Genomic DNA, 15,956 nt, shown 5'->3' on the forward strand with positions numbered 1-15,956 from the left:
TGAGAAACCAACTTGTCTTTATTATAATCAACATGCAGAATACAGAAAAGCTCACAGATGAGAGTCTACCACACACGCTTTGCTATCTTCCCAAAGCTCTTTACAATGTAAGAAGGTTATTAAGAAATTATTACAATTATTCATTTGTTCATTTCCATTTAGCAAAATCTCAAACAAATCTGTAGAAAAGAACCCAAAACACCCAAGACAACCCTGAATGTCACACAAATGACATAGATACTTTATTTCATAACTAGCAAGTGGGACTGAAGATTGGATATTAGCAGGAACTGAATTATTCATGTATTTATGCGGTACACTAACAGGGACTCTACCACTCCCATAAATAACATTTGCATTGCTAATTTCAAGCATTTAGGGCTATGCAGTCACATATTTTGGCTTTGCCCACATATATTTTGGGTTATGTACTTGCTAGTTATCTAAATAAGGTAGAAGTGTCATTTCTTTGGGTGGGTTATGGTCTGACTCTGCATGCAGGTTCAGAAGACTGCTCTTATTTCTATAAACATATTTTAGATATACAGTAGGTAATAATAATCTCCAAGGTGATGCCATTATGGCCAAACATGCAATAGTCACCAATGGAGTGGTTCAAATTGTTTCACCAGAACGAGCTAATTCTCTGAGCTAGACTACTGTATTTAGGTAATATGGTTATGTGTACATGTTTGTTGGTGTGTATGTGTGCTTGTGCTTTTACATGAGTACATTTGTATTATACAGTACATAAATGTATATGTATATATGACATATGTGTGTGTGCATTTGAGAGTGTGTTTGCATGTAGTCCATTGTCAGGGGCTGAAGGTTCTTGTGGACTCATAGTCAGACATACACTTGGGTGTGATGCCTTTAGCGTTGTAGTAATCCACCACCTGGTTAGGGACTTCTGCCAAAACACTCTTAGCCAGTGCAGCTGGGGAGGCCTGGAAGCACAGAGAGAGGAAGAGAGAGGAAGAGAGACGTCACTAAAACACGCATCACTTAGCCATGCATGATTCCAGGATGCTAAGATTTACAGTTGAGCCAGATGCTGTCAAAGGTCTGAATGAGTGAGACTGATGCGATCGGACAGGCTCATTTGACAACCTCAAAACATCCCTGCTTTCATCTTTTTGACCTACCATAGCTTGGTTTCTATGTGCTCACAAAATGGCACTTGAAAAAACACATTGGAAAATAATTTTAAAAAGCAATAACATTTACAGGGAAAAGTAAAGGACCATGAATATTAAACGTAGGTACAGTACAGTGCTGTATGAGTCAATAATGGTAATTAGTGCCATTTATTTTCCTACTTTGCTATTATTTGACTCAGAAAATGTTTGTGATACTCTTAAAGGGCAAGACACCCTATGAAAGTATTCATGGGATGCATGCTGTGAAGTGTTTATAATTATTCATTGTATTCTGATCTATTATTTTCTCCAGACTCATTGTATGGAAGTGGGCTTGGAAGGTTGTTCAACAATGAGGCAATCATTTCTGTACATTTATATATCTGTATCTTATATAGTCTATGGTCCATATATGATTTATTTTTACATATGCAATACATAAAATAACCATTTTGAAATCAATATGATAATACCGAGAAGTAAAAGAAAGCAGATTTTTGTCAGTTCTCGAAGGACTTGAATAGGGGAAATACTATTACTTTTGAATGTACAGCAAAAGTACAACAGATATGAATAACACTGAAGACTGTACCTATGATCAGCAAAGAGAAAAAGACAAACATATTTCTTTGTACATGAAGCCACTCGTCTGCATGAACGCACACACCCCTCAAAGTCAGAGAGTCTGTCGTACTCCGTCTCACATAATTCCCAGAGACAATGCACCATCAAAGAGCACCCACCCCAACTCCCCTCCCTCCTCTCATTTCCACCCTTCCTCCCTCTCTCTCTCCTCGGCTCCTATCTACCTGTTATCCCACACTCTGCCTGTCTCACAGAAGCTCCGTCCTGCTAATCCCTTCTGAAAAGAAACGACAGAGCAGAAAATCACCTCTCCACCTCTGTCACACACTCCCTCGCTCCCTTTTGTCTTTAGCTCCGGTCTCCTGTTGACCACCCTCCAGCACCACCACCAGCACTCTCTCCCACCAGCATCCACCTCTGTTCATTCAAATGTATTCCCCACCTCCCCTCTCTGACTGTCTTTATTATATGCTTCTTCTCCTTCTCCTCGCTCTCTTTCTGTTAAGCTGGGATGTAATTTGTTGATTCCTCAACCTGTCACAGAACAAACTCACCATAACCGACCCGGCAAAATAGACGCTGTCAAAGTCAGGCAAAATTAATGCCACCAGATAGGAAGACACGCGCACACACACAGTGCACACACAGCTTATGTGTTTTGACGAGCAAGCCAAGCATATTACGCCCACACACTCACGCTTGCTACCCTCTAAATACAGCACTTCTTGACACCCACACAACTAATTTACACCCACACACACTTACACACAGTCAGAGCCACCGCTAAAGAAGAACTTTCTATACGCTGTCTCTCAGTCTGTCTTTGACTTATAGCACCGCTTGCTATTGAACTGACTTCTTTTTTTAAAGAAACAACAAAGAAGGTTTACCCACTTTTTGATCATACATCTCCTCATACAAATCCATTCATTCACACCGGTCTACCACTTATCAATATGTTTTGTTTGTTTATATATTTTAGAGCCATTTATTTTCAATTGTAAGTGTATTTGTTTGTTTTATGATTGTAGGTAATGGCAGATTTCACTTTCTCCATTGGGCCACAGTAGCTTATAACGATACTCATTTGCAACACAAAAAGAGAGGAATGATCAGTGTTGGAGAAAACAGTGTGTTGCTTGATTTATGGTTTGATAAAAGTGCTGTTGTTGTGAACTTACAAAAAGTCACCAGCATGCCATTTCTGGTAAAATGTCAGCTATTTGTTTCTGTGAGAAGCAAATCTGTCATGGTCAAATAGGACTGACAGTTGGCCACAGCTGTGAAATGTAGACTGTAAAGTGAACTCAAACACAAATCTATGTTATTTTGCTCAACAGGATAATGTAGAAAACGAGAAGTGTCATTAAGTAAGCAAACTAACTCAATGATGTCTGCTACAAGGCAAAATCTATCAAAACTTTGCTAACATTAGTCAACGTTGGTCATACTGAACCAAATAAGGCTGTATTTGAAAAACGACTGAGTGCAAATTAAACAGGGGTGTGTTCTTTGCTTATGAGTTGAACATCTCATTTGTAAGAGGAGGATTGTGTTTTTCCTTCATTCAAATGTTATATAATCCCACTTTAAAAGGATTATATTTTCCATATGTTTTATTCATCTACATGCTGCTTAAAATAGCACATTGCAGAATGAGGCACAGTAACCTCAGTTTGTATGACTGACCTTTGGGGCATTCATTTGAACCTGCAGTAGATATGTAAGAACTCGAGTTAAAGTTCAAATGTTACTTATGATGGGTAAAAAATGCTTTTGGAAGGGGGTTATGTAATTTTGCTGCGGGGGTCAGATGTGACTTACAGGCTGCCATTTGTCTACCTTTGTTCGAAAGGAAGAAGAAAAGATTATGCAGTTTGTGGAAATTAGTTTTTGTGAACAGAGCCTCAGGTGTTGTTCTGGCAACGGTATTGAAAGATTTTAAGTAACACTTAGCCCTACTCAGAAGCTTTTTAAAAGCCTCTGGCCTTGATGTGAAATGCTATAATGTAGATACTCTTTTGTGACCTTACATTTCTTTTATCCTATAATTTTGTTATTCAGCTTAGGAAAGCTCTTAACTTTCTTAGAGCAGGAAGCCCGGTAGCAGGTAGTTATGCTATCACCACACAAAGGTACAAAAATAGCTGAAAAACTGCATCTAGTGCAATTTCTTTTACGCAGTCTGCTGCACTGTTAGTTAGTGCCCCATTTCTATATGTCTTGATGTTGACCTCCCTGGAGGATTACTCAAATGTACTGCCTGGTTTGCATTTATCAAAGCTCTATGATTTTTCCAGAGATGCATACTTCTATCCCTCGCCCTTCACCCCTCCTCTTAGCTGAAACCCACATGTTTGAAGTCCTTGAAGGGGACGAACTGGACAATGTCGCGGAGGACCGGCTCGCCCTTTGGTGAACGCAGGATCCCATCGTCCCCGTCCAATATCTGCATGTCTGTGAAGTCAGCGTTGCCCACGCCGACGATGATGACTGACATGGGCAGGTGGGAAGCGTGCACGATGGCCTCTCGCGTGTCCGCCATGTCGGTGATGACGCCGTCTGTCAGGATCAGCAGGATGAAGTATTCCTGGTGGGGAGAAAGTTATGAGTGGATGTAGGAGGGTGTGGGCAGGAGGAATTTATGCTCAATGACTCTAATGTTTTAAAAAGTGACTTCTTGACAGCAGCTAATTTAAATAAAACTCTATTCTAATACACAAGAGAGACATAGAGAAGCTAGAGGCATTAAGGCAGAGAGGAATTTGGGCTCTGAAATGTATGCCTGATATTAAATGAATATCAATCACTTCCTCCCTCTTTTAAAATGCATCCCTTTCCGCCCTGCTTCATTCCCTATTTCCCATCTGATGTCTCACTTTATGCCTTATCATTGTCTTTCCCTCATCCCCCCGTGTGCCAGTGCAAACACCACAAATCACAACAACATCTTTATTTTTTTCCAAATGTCTTTCATTTTCTCCCTCACCATGGCCTCTTTCGTGTGCATCTCCTCGGACGCAGAAGAGGCCACTTTCTGGATGATCGGGGCGATGTTGGTGGGCCCGTAGAGCTGGATCTTAGGGAGGCAATTCTGATATGCCTCAACCACACCTTGGATCCCTAAAAAAACACACACACAAACACATGTTGTTTCGCCATTTCTATCTGTCCGTGTTTCACGCTGCACTGACCCCTCAGAGTTAAAGTTCTTGTTCTTGCAAAGGTTTCTGCTAAAGTAAATCTGCGCCTGTGATTGCACTTCTAGGTGACTGGGCATTTTTCAAAAACTATTCGTCCACATGAGCCAAAGCTAACAAACACCTTCACAGCAGGAACGCTTATGTGGGGAGAAAAGCGCAGAAGCCTATTTCACACATAAAGATTAGTGTTGTTATTTTTTGGTATCGTAGAGCCTAAAATACGTCTTGCAGCATATTGACAAATCTCCTGGCTGCATGTGTGTGTGTGTGTGTGTGTGTGTGTGTGTGTGTGTGTGTGTGTGTGTGTGTGTGTGTGTGTGTGTGTGTGTGTGTGTGTGTGTGTGTGTGTGTGTGTGTGTGTGTGTGTGTGTGTGTGTGTGTGTGTGTGTGTGTGTGTGTTAAAGTGTGTGTATTTGTATGGGTTGTGGAAAATAAACAGAGATACGGAAGGATAAATATGAGACTGAGAGATGAGAGACGTGGAGATGTGATACTGTAAGACTGCTTTCGATCCTGTGGTGCTTTAATAAACGTTTCTGTGAGTCAAGAAGTCTGTGTTAATGAAGTGAAGTTTGCTTCAAAGCTCACCAGCACATTCAGGATTGTCCTCATCAAAATTCACGGCGAAATCGTGTGAAACCTTCATGTGGGGGAGAGAACACAGGGCTTTTTGTACCGGCAACACTCATTACAACACGTTCAGTCCAATTTACAGGTCGGCAGATGCATTCTCTTTTCATGTTGATCAAAGGCAAGCTGTGCCTTTCGAAAGAGGTATTACATCTTAATCTTGAGTTACCAGAACTCCCTCTGCTACTGCAAACACACACAAACACACACATCCCAAATGTCCTACCTTGAAGTCAGGTGGTATCAGTGCTCCAAAACCAAAAGCAGGGAACATTTTATCACTGGAGGAAGAGAAAAGCGCAGGATTCAATGAAAACAATGGAGAAAGGTATAGAGACAGGGACAAAGGAAGGGTGCAAAACCTTGAGAGGGGAAAGCCAGTGTGTGTGTGTGTGTGTGTGTGTGTGTGTGTGTGTGTGTGTGTGTGTATGTGTGTGTGTGTGTGTGTGTGTGTGTGTGTGTGTGTGTGTGTGTGTGTGTGTGTGTGTGTGTGTGTGTGTGTGTGTGTGTGTGTGTGTCAGGATTTGATAAATGAGGATTGATGGAGTAGTTCCTACCTGTCATAGTCTTGGCAGATCTCCCCGACAGCCACCAGCGCCTTGAGGTACTCGTTGGGCTGGTAGGGGTGGATGTAGTGGAGGGAGCAGCTGTTTCTGGGATCCCCATTGGATGCTGTGAAGTCTATTGCCACCTGAGACAGAAACACACACACACAGCTTGAATGAGAATGGACAGACAATGACATGCTGCTATAAATATTGGGGAGATTATATGTGACAAAACGTACTGTGAACTGAATTTGGCAGCCTCCCATGATGTACTCCAGGAAGGAATACATTTTGATGATCTGTCAAAGAGGAGTGTCGAGATTTAGGGATGTCATGAATTCAAGGTAGGATACAATAAAAGCTGAATTATGTGGATGCAGCTTTGCTTGATGCTCGGCACGCTATTAGAGCTAAAATAATGAATTGTTTAAATAACACAAAGTCACAAATAATGTTTGTATAGTACAGGAGTCAATCGTTTTAGTATATGAGCATTTACTGGTGGTCTCTGTTTTATTACTTTTAACTTTACGATCCTTGTTATGTAACTCAAGGTTGGACAAAACAGACAATTTAAAAACAACCTTGGGCTGTGTGTTTGAAATATTTCACTGTCATGACTCATGTGGCATTAGATAACATTTTGGCTTTAACTTATCACTACGAAGTAAATGTTGATCGCACAAGGTAATGGGTGTAGAGTCGACTAATGACACCATCAGTGTTAAGAGTTGTTCCCTATAAGCCTCGCTATACAAGGCCATTCAGTCTGTGTCAAGGTCGCATTCTCCCTTTCACAATAATAGACCTTCACTGCATCATTGATTGTAGCCTTGTCACTAATGATACAAGAAGAAGATTGAAAAGCTGTCTGTTACCACATTAAACAGTAAACAACTAACCAATTAAGTTGATTGGTAATGTACGACAGAGCGGAGAAATGAGACCAACAAAGGCAGCAGAGAACAAGACTGCTAGCAAGCAAATGTGGAAAAGTCAAAAACATTTAGCAAATGTTAATAAGGGGAGAAATGCATTCAAAGAAAGACAAAATGTCTCTTTGTGAGAAACACTGAAAGTAAATAACTGTTGTTACTGGATAGGAAACCCCACACAGAATCTTTAATCAACAATAACAATACTCATTATGTGTAGCCCTTGCCCTGTGAGACACGTGCAGGGAGGATAGCAGGAAGTAGAAGGATATTAAATGGTTTTACTTCACCTTACAGTGGTTGAGAATAACAACACCAGAGTTTCTGTAGTTCTTCTTCTTCATCTGGTATTTAGGGTTGATGCATTCCCATTGCAGCTGGGCAAAATCACACATTGATGTTTATGTCATGTCACAAAAAGAGGTTTCATACAATTACATTAAGCAGCTTGCTGATCCATAATTGTATCATTACTTACAAATAGCTAATGTTTGTTAGTAAATGCTAATGTGTGGACATTATTTTGGCAAAATAATAGCTTTATAGCTTTTTTTCCAAAGGATGTATGTGTTCAATATTTACATTTTCAAACATGTCACTTTTTGCTATTTTTATTTTTTTTATTGAGTCAGGCACAATGAGTTTACATTTATACACTCAATATTTTTCCCTTTCCCCTTAACGTAAATATATAGATACATATATAGGTCAAAATAAAGTAGTATAAAAGATAATATTAAAATCAAATTAATAGTAAAGGAAATAAAGAATAATAACAATAATACATGTACCCATATACTCAAATATGTATACCTACATATACACATACACATATATGTACATACCTACACACATATACACGTATACACATACATACATACATACATACATACATACATACATACATACATACATACATACATACATACATACATACATACATACATACATACATACATACATACATACATACATACATACATACATACATACATACATGTATATAAAGACAGAAAAAAAACTAAACAAAAAAAAGAGACAAAGAAAAAACAAAAACACATACATTTGTAGTTCCCCCCCTTTCTTCTTAATTTAGTGTCTTAAGTTCAGCTATGTAGGCTATCATAGAGCCCCAGACAGATTCAAATAGTTTTGAGGAGCCCCTCAGGTTATATTTAATCTTCTCCAAGTTCAGGTACATCATTAGATCTTTAAGCCATAGAGATGCTTTAGGTGGTATCGAAGATTTCCATTCTAGGAGTATTCTTCTACGTGCTAAAATAGATGCAAAGGCTATACTGTCTTTAGTTTTCCTCCTCATCATTCGGTGGCCAGGTAGTACTCCAACAATGGCAGTTTCTGCACATGGTGTCAATACCACGTCCAAGGCCTCAGCAAGGTGTTTGAAAATGTTTGTCCAGTATCCTTGTAGGCGAGGACAAGACCAAAACATATGAGTCATGTTTGCTGGTGAAGTGTGACATCTGTTACAGGTATCCGTGATATTTGGGTATCTTTTTGTGGACAACTTTTAGTTGTATAAGATTGAGCCTGGCACAGGACGTACTATTGTTCACTCTTGCTAATGCGCCATCCCAGACCTCATCATCTATAGCTTGGACTAGTTCCTCTTCCCAATCTTGTTTGATTTTACCATGAGATGTTTCTGTGAGACGGGAGACGGAATTGTAAATTATTGAAATCCAACCTTTTTCGGTTGTCCAGAATTGAGTCAATTATTGAATCCGGAGGGATATTGGGGAAGGAAGGGTTATTTAGTTTAACCCAGTTACGGACCTGAAAGTAGCGAAATAGATGAGAGTCTGGGAGGCAAAATTTGTCCAAGAGTTGGCTAAAGCTACCGAAAAAATTGTTGATGTACAGTAAAGGTCCCTTACTCTGATAAGACCTAATCTCTGCCACATAGAGAAGGCCCCATCAGTGTAAGGGGAGAGAAAGAGATGGTTGTTGCGAATGGGACTATGAATAGAGGATCCACAAAGTCCATGAGCCTTTCTAAATTGGGACCATATTCTTAGGGTGGAAACAACAATCGGGTTATTCGAATATTGAGTTGGCCGGCTGGGTAATGTAGATGTAAGCAAAGCAGAAAGAGAGGTATTAGGACAGGATTTGGCTTCAAGCTCACACCAACTGGTTGGTTGGTTCCTTAGTCCATACAATTATTTTGTGGATATTGGCTGCCCAATTTTGCTGTTTTTGATTGAGTTTTATTTGATAATTCTTAAATTGTTAATCACTCTGAGATGTTTATGACCCTAAAGGTTGGATGGTTAGCCACACCTCTCATCATAAAGCCTATCAGCATATACAGGTATAATCAAACTATTATCAAACCATTGTCTAACCATTGTTCTTACCTGTTTGCCTTCCAGCTCAGCTCTCGTCTCCTTAAAGGTGGTCTGAAACTCCCCAATAAAGTCGTGTTTTCCATTGGAGTCCCAATCCCAAACTGTGCACTGTAATACACACACACACACACACACACACACACACACACACACACACACACACACACACACACACACACACACACACACACACACACACACACACACACACACACACACACACACACACACACACACACCACACACACACACACACACACACACACACACACACACACACACACACACACACACACACACACACACCACACACACACACACCACACACACACACACACACACACACACACACACACACACACACACACACACACACACACACACACACACACACACAAACCACATTCATTCAGTTAGAGCGCAGCTGTGATACTGACACCTAAACACACACACACACACATGGCATGTAGGGAAATGCCATGCTGAATGATTGATAAGGCGGTGTTGGTGGGGGGGCAATGGAGCGGTGAAATATTAATCTGAGGACGCTGAGGGGGACGTGGCTTAAGAGACCGCTTTGTGTGTGTATGTGTGTGTGTTTAGGCTGAATAGTTTGTTTCTCTCAAAGGAGCTGCCAGATAAGAAAAATGGTCTCAATCACTAGTGAAATGCACGGGTCAGCGGGCCAAGGCTCAGCACATCATAAAGAAACAAGCCTATAAATTGAGAAGGTGAAAAATACACCAATATCTGGACTGTCCCGTGGAGTTTGCACAATCAATAACATTCAATTAAACTGGTCAATAGAGACACTTGTTAACGCACAGAGAGAAAAATGCCTCAACCTTTCACAAAGGTTTTAATGGCTGTGAATTACTCATTTGTCTGTCGAGCTCTGTGACCTTCTCAACTGAGGTCAATCCAAAAACTAGCAGTCAGAACCAATCCAGCAGCACTTGATTAAAAACAACGACCGGTGGTAATCCCCTTATTTTCTGTCTCCCACTTAAGCTGACAAGTGTCTTTCCTTGAAGTGAGTGTGTGCCATTTGTGTCTGTATGAGTGCTTGTGTGATCATTGGTGGATGTGTCTGTTTCATTTCCATGTGTGAGGGAGCGCTCGCTTTTGCAGCCCTGCTCACTTAAAGTTGTTGAGAGAGTAATGAAAAAATGAAGACTCTCTGTTTCATTCAATGAATACTAACGGTTGGAAGGAGAGAGAGACGGGGTATACGGAAATAGAGAGGAAACGAAAAAGGAGAAATACAAAGCGATAGACAGACAGACACTGCAATGGAGGGTTATGCATTTATGCATTGATCAGTTAAGAGCCCTGTGAAAAAGAAGCACCGGTCTGAATAGAAATCTCTGCATTGCCATTTCTCACTATAGCACTGATGCTTCAAACAGGTAGCCGTGGAAACCATTGCCGACGGCCTGCATGTGTGTGTGAGCCCTTTCTCCTGCTGTCAGGAGCCATGCAGAGTAAAGACGCCTCTGAATATTTAATGACCACGCTCATGCTTATTCATAGAAAGAATAACTCTTTAGGAGCGGATGTGAGGCCACCACTTTGGCACATATACACAAAAGCACACACACAGATCTATTCTGGCACATCAGGTGAGAGTTCAAAGCCCTGACCCACCCAGCCTACAGTGGGCAGTCAGACGGTGTCAGGACGTCGGGGAGAAACTGTCGCCCTAGTTTCTGCGCTGTGTCTTTTGGAACTATGTAGCCCTTGAGGGTATTTGGATAACCCGTTCAGAATAATCAAAAATATGCTCAATCTTCAGCGTTGAAAAAGCGTTGGGGAAAGAAATCACCTGGATCTTCAGTTAGAGCAAATCACTGCACGAGAAGAAAAATGAGAGTAAGTAAAACCAGCAAATGATAAAACTCAAGAGGTCGCGCACAGTTGCTCTCTCATGTTTCATCTTCATCTCATCTGATCATTCTAATACACTCATATTTTCTCACTGACACATCTGAAACACATCCAGGTAGTGAGCAAAAGTGGTGTGAAAATGGTCGGAAAAGAAAATCTCAATAAAGAAAAAAAAAACGGCTTTGTTTTATATGATAACAATGGCTCGTACAGTATCTTCGCATACTTGAGTCATCAATAAAAAAATATTATGATGAATACAGACTACCGCCACCTGCTGGTGTGGACAGTTTGTTTTTCTCTAATGCAAAAGAAGATTGATGTGACAGTCGGCTGATGGCGTTAGTGTTTGCGGTGGGTTCAAAGTGCGACTGTTCGACATGAAGCAGGGAAGGTAAAGTAAAACAGAAGACATCCACCATTTCAGTGCGTTTGGGCCCTCAGAACAAGAGTTATTTTAAACCCATCCAGTTCTTTATATAATACAAGAAGCATCAGGAAAACATGAAGGGAAGCAAATAACCTGAAATCAATTAGGGCTTGGAGAACAAAACGTAAGGGAATGATTGAGGCTGCTTTTGAAATTGTTCACATGCTTGAATTGACTTGTATACTTGTGGGTAGGTTGCACTTTGCCGATGTTTTACAAATATCATCATTTGTATGCTGCACAGAAAAAGCACCTAGCCTCCGGGGCTGTGTGGCATCTCCCTTTAAAAGTGCATCGGGTCCTCCTGAGGGAACTTTAATAATGAAGGGAGTTTTAGCCAAGGTTTTGCATGCTCAGAGTTTTGCACGCATGTTATTTACAAGGTTAAATACAATGTGATCATTATTATGACCTGCATAAAATAGCAAACTCACCTTTAGTTCCCTATCTTGGTCACCACTGCAGAGTGTGTTTAAGGAAACTTTGAAGGATTTCCAAACTGGGCTCAGGTTGTTCATGATGGTCTGCAGCGCACAAAACACATTGCTGTTAATCACAGGCCAGCATGCAGGAAATAATACATGTAATCATTGTTTGTTTGTGCATGTAATCACCTCAGTTCTGTGTACAAGCGACTCAGTCCCGTCATCATTCATTCTAAAAATCTCCAGAAAAGGGTCTGACTTGCTGAAGAAATCCTTTAAAGGGAAAACACGCACAAAAGGCATTGCCTCAGAACTGCCTTTGATCACGATAAATCATTCATACACTCACAGAATCATTATTTTACACTGTATTTCTCCCTTTCTTTTTTGTTTCTTCTAACCATTCTTTTCCTGTCCTCTTCAATTTATCCTTCCCTCCCCTGCTTTCTTCCATCTTTCCCCTAAGGCACAACTTGTTTGGATTAGTCATCCGTAGCACTGCGCACGTGTGTGTGCGCGTGTGGAGGCTGAACATTTATATAGTTATCTGTGTGTGTGGTGGAGTGGTTTAGATAGGAGAGGGTTATTGGGGAGGGGGGTGTCCACCTATCTCCTCCGGCCTTCTGTATTAGCCTTCTCCAATTCCCACAGGCCTAACACCTCCTCACACACCTGCCTGATAGCGTTCCCACCCAAAGTCATATCTCTGAATATTAATTCATCACATCTAAAGGAAAACAAGAGATGTTTAATCTTTCTGAAAGAACACACAGAATTGCACTAACCTTGTCGTCAAGCTTACGAGCACTGAAGCAGAGTTCAACGTAATCGTCATTACCAGACAACTCCTCCGCTGTCACCTTTACATGGGGAGTGGAGAGAAAAAAAGGGAGAAGAAGGGGGGGGAGGAGGAGGGAGAGAGGTAGAGGAAGGAGGTGAGAGAAAATGAGATGGAAATGAGGAACAGAGCAGATTGAACAGCAACATCATCAAATGAATTAGTGTCTGAGTGCAAGAGGTGGAGTGTGTGTGAGGGTGTGTGTGGTTTGATTTGTGCGTGCGTTTGTGTGTAACCGTCACTGGGAGACACACCGTTATGGACGACTTTCCAGAAGTGTTTCCCGGTTTGTAGAGAGCTCTGGTCAGTTTCCTCTGCGAGACGATCTACAACAAACAGAAACAAAGATAAGCTCACATCGTTTTTCTCCCAAAGGGACAACTTGACATGCAGTGTCACCCAGGTGTCACCCAGGTGTCACCCAGGGGTCACCCAGGTGTCACCTCATACTTCTACGTAAGGCTAGCAAACGACTGCCTACCTTACACATCCAGTGGACAGAGAGCAGCATGGTGGAGTCACCTTCTCAACACCTGTGAAATGTCATTTTCTCAGGTATTGTATCCCTAATTTGATCTGCCAGCTTCTAGGCTTTTTAAGCTATAACTATTATGGGCTGGCCAGGTGTTACACAAACGATGTGACTGCTCAAGTTTACATGCAGAGTTTGGTGAGATTAACTAGATGCCAACCACACGGAGAGAAGAAACAATTCACTAAAAGCAGCTGGGAGCTCAAAGAGCTGAAGAGGGATCGGTTCATTCTCAGTGGGATCTGCCATCAATGCTTTAAGTGATACACAGGCGCTTTGCATTCTGGGGCTGATCACTGGGCAGTTTACATTTATATTCCTTCATTTTGCATAAAGAAAATGTGTGATCCTGCCAAGGGAAGGCAGATGGAAATGTGTTAATTGCTAAAGCTGGCATAAATCCTCTCTTATCTTTTGAGAGCAATGCATTTTATGCATGGTCCTTGTTTAATAGAGAACATATTTTGTATATGAGTAGCTATGATTGGAAGTCCTTTAATGACAATGTGTCGTGTATAATCATTTGCATGCTGGCTGTGAGGATATCACTGACACAATGCATCTGTGACATGCCTTACTACGGAGGAGCTGCCGCTGCACACACAGAAATCAACACAGTAATTAAACGAATGGCATTATTACACCAACACAATTAGAAAACTTTGGTTTCAGATAACATGCTATTACTAACTTACATTGCCTCTGGTGTTACTTTTACTGGACAGTAAATTACAGTCTGTTTTAACACTCAGGATAAGCCACACCATCTAGAACTTTCAGATATAGTTCAGAGCGAGACAAGAAGTTGGCAGCGGGTTATCCAATTTCAGTGAACCTCCCTGGATTCCACCTTCTAAATCTCCTTCTTCCACTTCAATTATCTCAGTTCTCCCAACTATCGTAAGCCCACCAGATTTATGGTGCTGATCACATCTCTCACAATGAAGTGGAAACAAACAACAGAACTTTTGGGGATTTATTTCTGTTTTCTTTTCACTTCCTTCTTTTCTCAGCGTGACTCAGCTGGTTATTTCCTGAAATCAACTTGTTAATTAGCACTACTGCAATTGCAATGTTCTTTTAAAATGCTCTTGGTTATAAAGTGAAGTAAATAAATGAAGCATATCTTTAAATATTGATTACTACAGCATTAAGAAGGGCAGTGGTACCATTAAGTGGGAAAATGGCAATTTGTGTTGGAACATGTGCATATCAATGCTTTGTAAACATAGTTTAGAGCACCCTCAGGGCTTTTACGTATAACTAAAGACTCAAGGACAAAGAAAGCTCAGAGTAATGCAGATAGTGACCAACCTCAAGTGAAAATATCACATTATGATTCTATGCACGGCTAAAGACCGCCTCTCTAATCTTAAAGTTTCACTAGCTCACCATGATTAAAGAACACATTACCTGATACAGACTTTCAAAATCCCAACAAGCTCACTTAGCTTTACAACGGATTACACACTCTGTGATTCTTACCCTCAAAGCATGCAGGCTGCATTCAAACATGTATGGCTGACACAGACTCCCATGCTCTACTGGTAAACATAACACTCACTGTGAGGGTCATAAATTAAATTTCCTGGGTTTAGATGCATTCACTACCGCACATGTTCACCTATAGAAGCATGCTCTCATTCTACTTCTGCTCCTTACGGTGAAATCACTCCTATCCGTGGACAGAGGTGACCTCCGAACTTCCCTCACACAAACCATTTCGTTTGTGCAGTCAACCTAACATGCTTTTTTATATTCATTTATGTAAGTCTGGCGTCTAGAATACGTCTCGTTTTTTTAATTGTGTACAAAGTAAAGAGACAATCATATCATTGCGTAATTATGCACTTTCACATCAAAAGATGCACTGACCTGTCCTAAAGTACACTCCATCGCTCCCAGGAAGTCAGCGTCTCGGAGGCCATTGTTGCCGGAGCTGATGTCATGGAGTTCAAAGCGGAGCCTCTGGACCTCCTCGAAATAGTAATCCACCAGGAAGATCTTGGAGAAAACAGGGCCGCTACTGCTGCGAATCACCTCTGTACGGTCCACCTGCAAAATAAACATGGACACATGCACGGAGACAGCAAGGTTAGTACATCCAAGTATTATTTTAAATCTAAAAGAAGACACCTTTTACTGTGGGTTTGTATTGACTGAAAGGTCCAAGGGCTGCCATAGCTAGAGTGGGTAAATAAAAAATAAAGCATCTTTTAGTGATAATACAATTATAAAACCAAATTACCAAATATAATCAAATGTATTTCTGTAATGATTAGTCTGTTTCATTTGTTTTAATGTCCAATGGAATAGAAATTAATTAATAGTTTTATAATCGTTTATTTGTTGACATATACATTTATAGGTAAACTATCTTCACTGTTTTTTTACCCAAGTAAATATTAAATAAGTAGCTTCTATGAAAT

At 40.8% G+C, this 15,956-nt stretch overlaps 2 protein-coding genes across 4 annotated transcripts in view; both read right to left on the reverse strand.

The window, feature by feature from the left end:
* Positions 1-15,956, reverse strand: part of si:ch211-193k19.2 (uncharacterized protein LOC100034574 homolog) — a 1,126,861-nt gene that overhangs the window by 39,749 nt on the left and 1,071,156 nt on the right. The gene's annotated exons all lie outside the window — the stretch shown is intronic.
* The window catches only part of cpne4b (copine IVb), a 24,734-nt gene continuing 8,778 nt past the window's right edge, over positions 1-15,956 (reverse strand). For all 3 annotated transcript variants that reach the window (XM_034240974.1, XM_034240972.1, XM_034240973.1), the window contains 14 exons: positions 15,403-15,582; positions 13,250-13,321; positions 12,943-13,017; positions 12,347-12,430; positions 12,167-12,256; positions 9,425-9,523; positions 7,334-7,420; positions 6,348-6,407; positions 6,118-6,251; positions 5,787-5,841; positions 5,519-5,570; positions 4,717-4,850; positions 4,081-4,317; positions 1-950 (listed from right to left, as the gene is read on the reverse strand). In XM_034240974.1, the coding sequence (XP_034096865.1) occupies positions 819-950; positions 4,081-4,317; positions 4,717-4,850; positions 5,519-5,570; positions 5,787-5,841; positions 6,118-6,251; positions 6,348-6,407; positions 7,334-7,420; positions 9,425-9,523; positions 12,167-12,256; positions 12,347-12,430; positions 12,943-13,017; positions 13,250-13,321; positions 15,403-15,582 (1,491 nt within the window). In that variant the 3' untranslated portion in view covers positions 1-818. The remainder of the gene's footprint in view (positions 951-4,080; positions 4,318-4,716; positions 4,851-5,518; positions 5,571-5,786; positions 5,842-6,117; positions 6,252-6,347; positions 6,408-7,333; positions 7,421-9,424; positions 9,524-12,166; positions 12,257-12,346; positions 12,431-12,942; positions 13,018-13,249; positions 13,322-15,402; positions 15,583-15,956) is intronic.

Source organism: Gymnodraco acuticeps, unplaced genomic scaffold, assembly GCF_902827175.1.
Source record: "Gymnodraco acuticeps unplaced genomic scaffold, fGymAcu1.1, whole genome shotgun sequence".
Lineage (NCBI taxonomy): Eukaryota > Metazoa > Chordata > Actinopteri > Perciformes > Bathydraconidae > Gymnodraco > Gymnodraco acuticeps.